Source organism: Lepisma saccharinum, chromosome 6, assembly GCF_977018435.1.
Source record: "Lepisma saccharinum chromosome 6, izLepSacc3.1, whole genome shotgun sequence".
Classification (NCBI taxonomy): domain Eukaryota; kingdom Metazoa; phylum Arthropoda; class Insecta; order Zygentoma; family Lepismatidae; genus Lepisma; species Lepisma saccharinum.
The window spans coordinates 63,186,429-63,199,117 of NC_139234.1; the positions used below are offsets into that span (position 1 = coordinate 63,186,429).

The 12,689-nt window shown below is 38.0% G+C and overlaps 1 protein-coding gene and 1 non-coding gene across 2 annotated transcripts in view; both read left to right on the forward strand.

Moving 5' to 3' along the window:
* LOC145989091 (calcium-activated chloride channel regulator 3A-1-like) overlaps positions 1 to 12,689 on the forward strand; it is a 212,362-nt gene that overhangs the window by 179,562 nt on the left and 20,111 nt on the right. The window contains exon 13 of the mRNA XM_083124386.1: positions 3,557 to 3,756. Within this exon, the coding sequence (XP_082980512.1) occupies positions 3,557 to 3,756 (200 nt within the window). The remainder of the gene's footprint in view (positions 1 to 3,556; positions 3,757 to 12,689) is intronic.
* Positions 6,714 to 6,788, forward strand: TRNAT-UGU (transfer RNA threonine (anticodon UGU)). The gene has a single exon. It is a non-coding gene; the product is annotated as a tRNA-Thr (tRNA).

The following is a 12,689-nucleotide window of genomic DNA, read 5'->3' on the forward strand; positions in this document are numbered from 1 at the left end:
TGAAAAACGTACAGTAGAGAACTGCATATCGTCGAATTGTGAATGTGAAGTATTTAGTTGTATGTAAATATTCCTTCAAATCGATGTATGTATTATCAGCGTTGAATATCAATTCTGACTACTACTTAACTTCAGTAGGAGTTAATTAGAATAGAATGAAGGAGATCCGTGTTAAACGATTTGGTGCTTATCAACTGATTTCACTGAACTGGGTAATTAAAATTGATGAAAGGTCTAATTGTAATTCATGTTTCCACGTGTCAAAAAATTAAAAGAAAAGTCTCAGAAATAAAAATCTTGAGAAATTCTCAAAAAAGTTCGTAGACCAAAATAATTTATCTGCATCCTTCAGGTGTAAATCGTGTTGATTTCTTATTTCTCCAAGGTTTTAGCTGGTGACCATCTCTAGACGTTGACATCTGTGAAAAAGCTGAACTGAGGACTGTTAACATGGTTTCATAATATTGTTAAAATGTTCATTTCACCGTTAAAATTTGAATTATCTGTGAGGCAATTCAGGTAGGTTTTGGAAAGGAAATTTGCATCATATACCGAACAGGCATTTCCTCCTGATCGTTAGTGTAATGTTGTTTGTGAGAGAACTTAATATGTCGGTATGTGTATAGAGGTTTTGTTGAGACAAGGGCGCCTCTAAGTCACCCTTATTTTAAGAAAGTACTACTTGTAAATATTACAAGTATGAAAAATCTTGTAGTTGAGGGTTGTTATATTTTAGGAAATGGAATTTGAAAAGGAGTACCGATTCAGTCATAACATTTACTCTTACTATAAATTACCCAAATTCTGATTAATGCCATCCTTTACACACCAAATATAATTAGAATCTTGAGAAGAGAAAAAAAATATAACTACTAATAATTACTAAAAGCAAATTGAACTTTACATATGAATGGAATGTAATGCTGTAAATACTCTTGAAGATGTTATGAGTGTATACTGTATATTACTGCAAAATTTAAATTATAATTGATTTCTGAAAATATATGAATGCTTAAATTGACTGAAAATATTTATAAATAACAATTGAATTGAATGAAATACTTTAACTATTACTAAAAAATAATGTGTTGATCAATCGTCCTTCTGTTAGTATAATATTGATAAAATATCGTCATTAATAAAGATTAATTGTAAAATACACAACTTGCTGATAGTGTCCATGACAATTGGAATACGTAAAATAATATTCTAAGAAACCGAAATTTCGTTGTCCATTATTGACTCTTTCTCCCACAATGATATTGTTATCAGTGTAAGAATATTAAAATAAATAATATACATTTGTGTATATAATAAAATAATTAACAATTCGTAGTGTTTAAACTATATAAATGATATAAAAATGAAAACTTAATTCCAATGTATATTCCAAATGTTGTCTCACAAAAAAATAGCGTGCTGAACAGACATAAAATTCCTTGTTCCCTTGTGTCTTTGAAGCCGATAGCCTGAGTTGAAAGAATGCTCTGTCGGCAGTTTATTCAGTTCCCCGGCTAATGTGGAATGTGAGATATCTGCTGTTTAATTTGCAACGTGTTGGTTACTTCATGTCAAAAAAGAATTTTGCCCCTGCTGATGTAGGGAGATATCGTCGCAAGAAACGAATAGAATGCCTTACTTGCATATTTCTTCAGCTGTTCTGTCTTTCTGAATGTAACTCAAGTTTCCCCATTGCTTAAAGAGGAAGAAAAATTTCCGTTGCATCTGAGTTGAACTTTATCCTTTTGATGACGAAACACATTTTACCATGAAGGCATTTAAAATTGACTTTGGATATCGCTTCGAGAAGTGTGAAATACATGTGAGGGAAATTTTAAGTGGGAATTTTACAAGATGGGAAATTTCTACCATGCGGAAGAAAAAAAATTAGGAACTACTCTAAGTAACTTGATTATAACATTCAATAAACTAATTGAGTCATATTTGGAATGAAGTATCCCAAATTAGATGGATCAATGTAATGTCTACCTGTTTAATGAAAGATACTTAAATTCTTCAAGACTGTCTTAATTCATCTCATGACTGTGTCGTTAAATTGTTAATAAAATGTGACAAGTGGTTGCTGATAACTCATGATCGTAGTTGTATGTGTAAAATACTACTTATTTCTCCTAAGCTCTTAATTGACTTATTATTAATCTTCATATTAGATTTCAAATCTAGCTTTTATGTAAAGTTATGTAAGAAAGATATACAAAATAATTAAATTTTAATGTAGAATGCGTATGATTAGAAAAGCAATATTCATATTTATGTTATTTCCATGTGAGATATTTTATTTAAGCTTTATAATTATCAAAGAACTCAATATGTTCACTATTCTCTTCGTATTATTATTATCTATATTATAATTCTTATTATCGCAATTCTTATTTAGTTATTATTGATCTGTAACTCGTTTTATTGAATAATTTACTGGCTGTATGCATTCTCAGCTCCTATTATAACTGTTCTCTATATTTTAACGTTATTTAAATCTTATAAAACTGATAAACTGATATTTCTGTCTTTTATTTAAATAATAAAATTATAATTGTAAGATACGGTAGCGTCTTCTGGCTCTCATGGTCGTCAAGTGATACACCACCCGGGTTAACTGCAACGTGGTGGAGTGCCCCGGTCGGAAGCCGAACTGGAATTATGGCAATACATGGTGATTTCTTGGAGTCTTTTCTTTATCACCCTTTTGCACACCTTGCTCAGATGGGAAAGGAGGCTAATTGGGCAATAGCTGGCTGGTTGTCGTGGGTTTTTCCCAGGTTTGGGGATCATCGTGATGCTTGAAGTTTTCCATTGTCCAGGGAAGTGCATTGTCTGGAGGATGGCATTTGTGATTCTTGTGAGAACCACTACCGCTTTCTGGGGAGCTTGCTTCCGGGCCATCAGTGGGAGTCCGTCCAGTCCCGGCACACTGTTCTGGGAGAGCCGGCGGATGTATCCAGCGATTTCTCTTCGCATCGCAAGTTGTGGGCGGTCTTCCAGTGGAGCGTTTCTGATTTGGTTGACTATTGCTTCTACTCTTTCGTGGTGTGGGGCCAGAGGCTGTGGGAGCAAGTTTGGTGAGAAGACAGCTTTGGCGAATATGTTTGATTGGTTTTGGGGCTCCACTTCAAGTCCTGCTGGTCCCTGGAGTACTGTGGTGTATAAGTCTGGTGGTGGGCGAGTCGCTTGTCGGACGATTTTCCAGAAGTCTCTTGTCTTTCTCCTGGCCTGCATAAAATACACCTGCATTTACTGTTTGAATCTTAATTTATCCACCCTTGTGGCTCAATTTGCTTTTTCATTTGTGCACTAACATTTATTTATTAATGACCTTATTGTGCACCATTTTTCTACCACTTTGGCTCATTGTGATGATGAGGAGAGTGATAATCATGTGAATCGGATGAACTGACATTGATATGGCAACATTCACGTCCTGACCAGGACCTTTGGTAGCATAATTGCGACCAATCACTCAACACACTCAACCAACAAGGTGGTAACATGTTAACAATGGCAAATATGTTTGTGATTTTCCAATCTTTCATTCCAGAGCCGAAATTTTGTATCTTGGAGAGTCCCGACAGGAATGGAAGAAACTAATTCTGCGTGATTCTGGTGCTGGCGCAGACACCCTTCCCAAAGATGGCATCTATTCAGGATATGTAGCCTTCATTTCAAAACCTGGTCATCATTTGGTGCGCTGCAAAGCCACAGGAAATGCTGAGACAATAATCTTCACACCATCTCAAGGTTGGTGGTGTTGAGTTCATGAATTCTCTTAGGTAGATTCTGTTGTTCCTATAACTTAAAGAATATGGCTGCAGAATATTGTATACACAAATGTAGTTTCTTTTTTTTATTTTTTTTTTATTTATATCTTTCCCTCCAGAAAATATCCAAACCTGTCAGTATGTTGAACAATGAATATAATCTAGAAAACTCACTCGCATAAAGTACAACAATGATAGTTAAGAATCATAGCATCTATAGTAAACCCCATGCTCAACAGCCCTCTAAGGGCCAAGGGTGATGTGTGGTCAGCACACAGAGTCCCATCGCTGCTGTTTTCTGGCTTTTGAGACCCAAGCCCACTGCTTTTTCTTTTCAAGTGGCCCTCCAATTGTCTCCACAATGCTGGGTCAACACTGAAATTTTCACAAGGAATTGAACCCAGAATGCTTGCACCAAAGGCGAGAGCCCTAACCATTTGGCCACACAGGTGCCGTAGCTTCATTATCTGAAATCTTAAACAACAACTACAGTGGAACCTTAATTTCATTTTAGTAGTGGTAGCAACAAAACTACTAAATTTAAAGAAACTAGAAAGATGCAATTCAGACTCACTCTATTTTTTCACTACAGTATTGAGATGATTCAAATCCGCATACCCTTGATAATTCCAAACACTTTTTTTTAGTCGAGAATAATAAAGATGTACAACAGTAAAATTTATTCACCACATCACACCCGCAAAGCCAGTCTGAAATTTCATAGAGTTCTTTTCGAAAATGTCTCTCAAAACCTTTTCAAGCACCACTTTTTCCTTTAATACATGTTGACATCATGAGATTTGGACATGGTCGACCATTGTCAATCACTTATTTCTTCTTTGAATACGAAAGCGAAGAAAAGGATTTATTTAAATACTTTTGCACAACACTTTCACTATTCTCCATCTTAAAATAATATCATCACTTCACACCACACGTTTAAAAAATAATGCACAACAATCATGAGCAAAACAACGTGAGGTGAATGAAAGACAAATCGTTGGGAACAAATACAATGCCTTGAGAAGCTAACCATGGTGGGGGGTGGCAGGGTGTGCATGCACGGTCATTCTATGTTTTGGCAGTGGTAAGACGTTGGATTTCCTCTCCAACATCCTGCCCGTCCCAGACCGATCTGCCTGTCTGACGACCACTGCATGCTGCACCACATTTGAAAACTACCAGGTGCTCGAAACTGACAAAGAAAAATGCTCAAAATCGTAATTTATAAAAGTACAGATACTTTCTTCTTTATTTCATTTTCCTTTGGGTGTTGACACACGACTTACACACCCAGAGAAATCGCCGCTGACTGCAAGTATTCTCAGAAATTATTATGTGCCTTAAGAGCCCGTATCAGCGTCACTCGAAAAAAGCACCGGACAGATGTCAAATTTTCTTCCTAGTCTTACCAATATTGATTCCATTTCCCCCTTCGAACGCAAATCCATTGCATGGGAGACCTATGGAGACTTTACTGGTGGGAGGGTTGCTCTGTCGAAAGAAACAGAAGACAAGGTTCCCTGTCCGCTACTAACCCCCCACCCCCAACCTGCCTGCCAGGTCAGACTCTGACCATAATAGACCTTTCTTTTAAGCCCGCACGTTTATAACTCCGAGAGGGTTTCTGTGACAAGACAACACTCTTCCGAGTGTCTGAAAGAAGAAAAACACACATTGACGAATGTCGCAATGCAACTTACATGTAATAGAGCCAATGACTATTTAGGGGAAGTGGGGTGTCCTGGGAGTCAGAATCTTCCACGAGAGACTTACGAAGTACTAAAATTAAATAATGTAAATATGCTTGTTTTATTTAGCATCTGTCGTATAATCGAGAGAGGTGTATTTCCGTCAAACTTATTGTAAGGGAAGGATCATACAACTTTGGATGACTGTATCAAAGAAGATTTATGCAAACCACTACCTAAGTAATATGCTTAAATATTAAATTAAGAGCTTTACTTTTCGTCAAATGGATCTAACATCCTTTTTCGTTATTCAATAAATATTCAATTCCTTATCTGTTTCACAATCACCTTGCCAGGGCAGTTGTTTTTATACAAATTGAAGCGATCTTAACTATTCAATGGCCCCTCTGTGCCCCCTGCAGCTGATTCTGGCCGTCTGTGAGAAATAATGCAAGATGGACGTGAAAACTAATTCCGTCTTGAGTATCCTTTTGTCCTGCTACTAGTAGATTCTGCTAGTCTTGCTTTATTTTTACTTCAATGTATGCCCCCCCCTATAATTGATTTCCGTCCAAGGTTTGGAAAAAGGCAAAAAGGGCAATGCCCCCCCCCATCTCCTTGTAGTTGCGCCATTTCCTTTTAGAGTATAATATTGTTTTATTGTACAGTAGACGCATTTCGACAAAACTTTCATAAAAGTTCATTACAATGCTCAAGTACATTTTCTACTTCAGGAAGATGTTACCTTATTACGATGTGTTCTAAAATCTTGAAAGGGCATGGCAACTGCTTATCTGCCTGGATCAACAATGACCACTGATCATTTGATACTAAGAAATTGTTAAATCATGAGTCGCCAAACTTGTCACGATATTGACATGATATCAGTGATTTATCCACACACCCCCAACACCCTCCCAAATTTTGGTGAACACCCCCCCAAGCAGAAAAGTGGAACACCCCCTACGGGGGGGGGGGTGTAAATATGGATGTTTATATCAACAATAGAATACTTTAACATTAACAGAAAGGAATCATTTGTAGCTGAAGAAGCGTAGTCCAATGGAACTTTCAATCAACTAAATCCAAAGTGTCAAGGAAGGAGGGTGGAATGTGCAGCATCGTCATTTCCTGGAAATACTAGCTCCCTTGACAAGGCTTCGGTCAGCTCTAGGGAAAGGCCTCCCCGATGGCGCAGTGGGGTAGGTGAGACTCGACCTTTAAAGGTATCGCCCCGCAAAAAAAGGCCTCCCCCATGGCGCAGTGGTAGCGTCCTTGCCTTGTAATCAAGGGGTCCCGGGTTCGATACCCGGTGGAGGCACAAGTGGTTCGGATCCCACTTTAAAAAACTGTAGGTCCAGTCCCGATTAGCCTTACTGTGCATAAAGTGGACTTAAAACCAGGGGCGGCGCGTGCCTTTTCAGTCAGGCAGGGCACATTTTTCATTTGGGTGGGGAGGGGGGGGCAGTTTACCTCTATATTCCTCTTTAAGGTTTTTGAAGGGAGTTCCTTGATATGGAGGAAGAAATTGTTCGAACAGTTTGGAATAAAATTAACATTCTGATCAAGATATCTCTCCAAAGAGCATTAAATACTCACTACGTAGGAATACGAAAAATCAGCAACGTATGGAACAAATTACATAAATAAAAAAAAAACTCGAATACTGACGTCGGAACCCTATACGCTTGCAGTAACTAAACTTTGGGTAGATACTGGAATGATTAGAAAAATGTTACACTGCAGTTTCTCTTCCATTGTCAATGAATTGAAAGGCGTAGATATTAAAGTTTCAACATGATTCAATGTCATATTCACCATTCAATGTCATATTCACCAAGTATCCACTAATATCAATGACTAACTAGGAAGATGATGCATCGTTAAGTTCAGTTACAACACTTTACATTGGCCATGTACCCCCAAAAAGTTCGTTTATACTTACGAAGATATTCTGCATGTCAAGTTGCTGGAACACAGACACAATTACACAAATAAATAAACACGTACAGTAACTATAAAATCGCGAAAAACTACTTATTTCATAAGCGACCAATACGCACAGACGGAACGCAACGCAAACTCACACACTAACTCAAATCCAAATCCGTATTACAATGGGAAGAAAGGAGGATCTTTTTAAAAATACGAGGGACTAGTTTGTGCAATAAAAAGTGTTGTCAACTTTTCAGGTTGCTGGAACAAGCGCGAAGAAAAGCATTCGAGGGATTTTTTTCTATCTTATTGCTGCAGGCTGGAAGAACGAATGAACTGCCTGCCAAGCGTTGGAAACACTGAACAGGCAAACATGAATGGGCAGGGCACCTCGTTCACTGCCCAGAGACGGCTACGAATTTTGCGCTTTTCCATTGTGAGGGGACCGTCCCTTGCCTATGCTGTAAATGTTTGGATCAGTCAGTGACGTCACGTCTCCGGGGCAGAGCCGAGATTTTACTCTCTCCAACAGGACGTAGAAATATATTAACCTCGCACAGGGTGCATACCCTGTAAGTCTGGTTGCAGCAACGTAGGGGTTGAGAAAAAAAAATATATTTACGCGCATATACCGATCGTCTCTTCAGATGAACTTTTTATGTTAAAATTGTTGTGGGGCAGTGCCCTAGTTGCCCTTTATGTAGCATCGCCACTGCTTAAAACACCAAATCAATCAAAAGCTCTAGGGAAGAGACACTGCCATCTGGAAAATATCAAACTGACCTCTCGCCCTCCTTCCAGGGAGCACATTCCGCGCACAGTGTTGACAGTTCAGCGTTTGAATACCTTATATATTTCTTAAATACGTTACAGATTCGTAAATTCAATTATTCAAGCCCTGAGTCAATGACATTTACATTTTGTTGCATTTTCCTTTCGATTCTTTCATGTGAAAAATGTACGATAAAAGTAAGGGAAGAAATTCAAAGATACAGGTTTGACTCCTTGAAGTGAATTCTGTTACTATGGTTAGCAACACTATTTTCTGTAACTTGGTGAGATGAATGATTTTGGAGTGGTTGAGAAAAGAACAGTCAAATGCCGTAGGTCAGTCTCAGTGTAGCATCTCCGTTCGTGTGTTGTCGTTCTGTTTAGTGTATAACAATGTCTGAAACTTTACTGCAAAACTGTCTGAAGAAGATAGAGAAAATGAAAAACCAGACAGAAAGAAACCGAAAGTGGTGAGTAGAAAATAAGTGACACTATATGTAGGTATAATTTCTTCCAACCGATATTCATAAAGTACCAATATAAAATTTACTGACCGAGTATTCGATATAAAATGGCAAGTATTTCATGAAGAACCTAAGTGATTCATTCACGTCTATAGTTGATGACCATTTTTGTGGCTCCAAGAGTTCTTACCTTTGTAAAATAAATTATATACTATTAGAAAGAGAGTTGTAAAAGGGTGAGGGTCCACGTCGGGTGCTTGCCTGGGCGCTAAGTACAAATGGGGTGCCGAACAAGCAAAACGGATAAAAATAGAAAAGCCCTGTGAAATTACTGGTACCCTATTAAATTAAATTTATTGTCAGTTTGCAAAGATATAGCTTTAGTAAAAATTGTCTTTCTCTTTGTATCTAGTCAGTTTCCTGACATAATGACATGTTTAATTTTATTCAACTTTTCAGAGGAAGCAAAGGAAGTGTAAGCAGGCCTGTAGCTAGAGAGGGGCAGGGGTCAACTGCCCCCTGAGAGCCTGCTTTGCCCCCCCCCCCCCCTTGTGAAAAATACAGAACACCTGTAATTCTCACTAATCTTTACAATTACTCTAGCAACATAACAAAGACACTTAATGATTTTGTGATTTATGAAGGTGTGTGGGATTCAGTATAATGTCGTATCAGGATGGGGGGGATTTCCTTTTTGGTAATAGTGATTCATGTGGTAGAGAGAGGGAGTGGATATTTGATTTTTGTTACTTAGCGTTGCTTTTCTGCCACTTATAGTTAATCGCAACAATGAATGATGACGTGAAATTGATGAAGAAACACTCATAAACAGTGCTGCAACCACAAGGCGGCAGGGGGCATTGTCCCCCCCCCACCCTCCCAACCTTGGACGGAAGTCCATTCTAGGGGAAGCAAACATTGAAGTAAAAAAAACAAGACTAGGAGAATCTAAGAATAGCAGGACAATTGGATACTCATGATGGAATTGGTTTTTACGAGTTCCTTGCATTTTTCTTGGAGACGGCCAAAGACACTTGCAAGAGGCACTTGCCCCCCTCTCGATTTCAAATGTTATATAAATAAAAATACATTTCGTTAAAAAGAAGACGTTAAAAAATAGTGGGAAGTTGGGATGCACGTTTGATAGATACCTGATATTGCTTTTGAACGAAATCGGTCAAGGAATTTCATATTGAAGTCTTCAACGAACGAGCAAAGCAAGATTGTAAAGAGTAAACATCATGGGATACTGTCGCTATGTTTAACTAATAATATGCATAATCAGTTTGCAAAGAAATAGTTCTAAAAATTTTCTTGCTCCCTTCGCTGGCAGTGTCATAATTTATTTAAGTCATATTATATCTGTATTTATTACTACTACTTCAGACAGGCAAGTGCGCGCACACCAATGCAATGCATTCTCACTGATATTCTCACCTCCAAGTTGAACTCCGAGTTACACCTACGGCAAGAACGATACAAATACAGTTAAAATATTGCGCAAATGTTCCTAATTTCTTTATAACTAGCTTAAGAATTGCATGAAATGATTCCTGGTAATAATATGTTAAAAATTTGTGTTTTTTTTAATGTCATCCCTTGCGTTTTGTCTAACGATTGATTAAATCAAGTACTGAATATTATCGGAAGGAAAGCAATACTCGAAACATTAAACTGAAATGTTAACATTAATCTATTTTCCATCTTTTCCTGTATTTGACATCTTTTTTCTTCTGAAATGTTACGTGAAGGGAAAGGGGGGGGGGTTTAATATCTAGAAACATCCATGAACAAATTTAATTATCGCGAACATTTTTAAAACGGTCCAAAATATGCACTTAACGTACACCCTCCCAAAATTTTCCAACATCCCCCCCAAGGAAAAAATCCTGGATAAACCCCTGCATGATATTTTGCTGCCTACCTGGTAGGTGGATTTATTCAGTGACTGTGAGATTGTTATTTGGTTCTATAGGTTATATATAGAGTAAAATGTGTACAATCATTATCCTCTACAAATGGTGTTTCCAATTTCCGGAATAGGTGTGAAAAATGAATTTTTGAAAGTTGGAGGACGTTCAACATCTCAAGAACAGTCAAGTTTATTTTCCGGTTTGTAGTGACTGATTGATTTAGTTTACTTTACATTGCTTTTCTGCTTTTCTGTCACTTTTGGCTAATTGCGAAGATGGGGGATGAGTGATGATATGATGAAATTGATGGAGGGACACCCAACCCAAGCTGGGATTTGAACCCAGGACGTCTGGCGTCGTAGCGCAATGTGCTAACCACTCCGCCACGGGGCAGCTTTTCTGATTGTAATTTCTCATTTCTCTTAAATGTTAAGAATTAGGAAGATTATAAGTGAACCTCCCCGCCTCGCTTAGCGGTAATAATGATGCTTTGTAATCGAGGGGTCACGAGTTTGATCCATGGTTAGGCACATTTAATTAAGTGGCTCGAATTCCACTATAGGCTGTAGGTTTTGTCCCGATTAGCCTTTGTGCAACTAAACATTGCAATTCAGTGCAAAAATCAGCAAGCTTGGGCAGTTTTATTCCTTGAAAGCCTAGGTTTACATGTTAATAAATTATTATTTATGACATTGGAAAATAATTACTATTGCATGGAGAAGAATCAGATGTGAAAGACATATAAACTATTGGTTGTTATATTCGCTACTAATCACTTCTGCCCAGTGCGAGAGCTGCAACTGTATCCATTGATTTATGTCAATGATATTGATAGTCAATGCTTTTGTCTCATAGTGTAGATGAATTTGCACTGAAAATATGTTTGTTCTCTCAGTGTTACCTTCGCAATAGAATTGGTAACATCCTCCAACTTATAAAAAATATTTTTTAACACTCGTTCCCAAAATAGTGATCGTATTATCATCAAACAGCAATCCCACAGCCACTGAACTCATCCACCTACCAGGTAGGCAGCAGAGTATCTGCAAATTTTTTTGGCAAGTTTGGAGACTTGTGATTTAACAATCACTTAGTACGTATTAAATAATCAATGTCCGTTGTTGATCCATGCAGATCTGCAGCTGCCACCTCCAACCACGATTTTACGTACAACACGTAATAATTTTGCGATATTATAAAAGCAGGAAATGTACTTGAACATTGCAATGGCCTTGCCTAAGGGAAGTTTTACAATGGAAAATATTACGTAAGATAGCTTCTAGTTCTTTAATTTTCGATCGAAAGGAGTCTAACGTACTATAAAAATCTGGCGGCTTTGGGTACAGTCACCTTCCCCCTAAAAATCCCTTGGTAATGGACTATCGTGTTCTCACAAAAAAAAAGTTATAATTTGGCACAATTTCTCTTTTGTAGGCAAATCTTTTGTAAAGGTGTACTTCAGTCTGTGCAACCAGCCCTTCCCATTTGTGAACAATATACTGGGGAAATCCCGCGTCCTTCACTGTTGTCATGGATCGCATAGTGAAGAACTGTTTACAAGCATCGCCCAAACCATTGATTCTCCCCCAAAACCTTTCCCTGCCTTCTTTTTTCTTTTCCTAGCTCTCAGCATGCGGTTTTCTTGGAAGACTGGCCGATTGTGAAAGAAAAAAGAGACAGCGGAGGAGTGTGGAGGGGGAGGGGGGGCGGGGTTGAGCGCGAGCGGTACAGAGGGGGAAACGGCTAACGCGACCAGCTTAGAAAAGTCGAAGTTAAAATTTACATACATTGCTCTGTACGTCGAAAAACTACAGACATTCTAAAGAAAATTATGTAAGATCAGTTTCATTTCTTTGCTGTAGAAGAACAGTTGAAGCTTTCTTGCGCTTTAAAATGTTGATTTAAGTTATTACATACAATTGGCGAGCAAGTGAATTTTACGAAATTGAGATAAGGAAAACTACGTAATAAATACTGTATTTAAAAAAAGGCTGCGCGACATAACTAACTTCATATTTGATCTTTAACTCAGTAAAATTTAAATGCCACACACTTGACTGTTCTAGCACAGAACGTCGACGCAAGAACCTATTTTTTAGGTATCATCACCAGCGGTGATACGGGCTCTTAACAATTCAC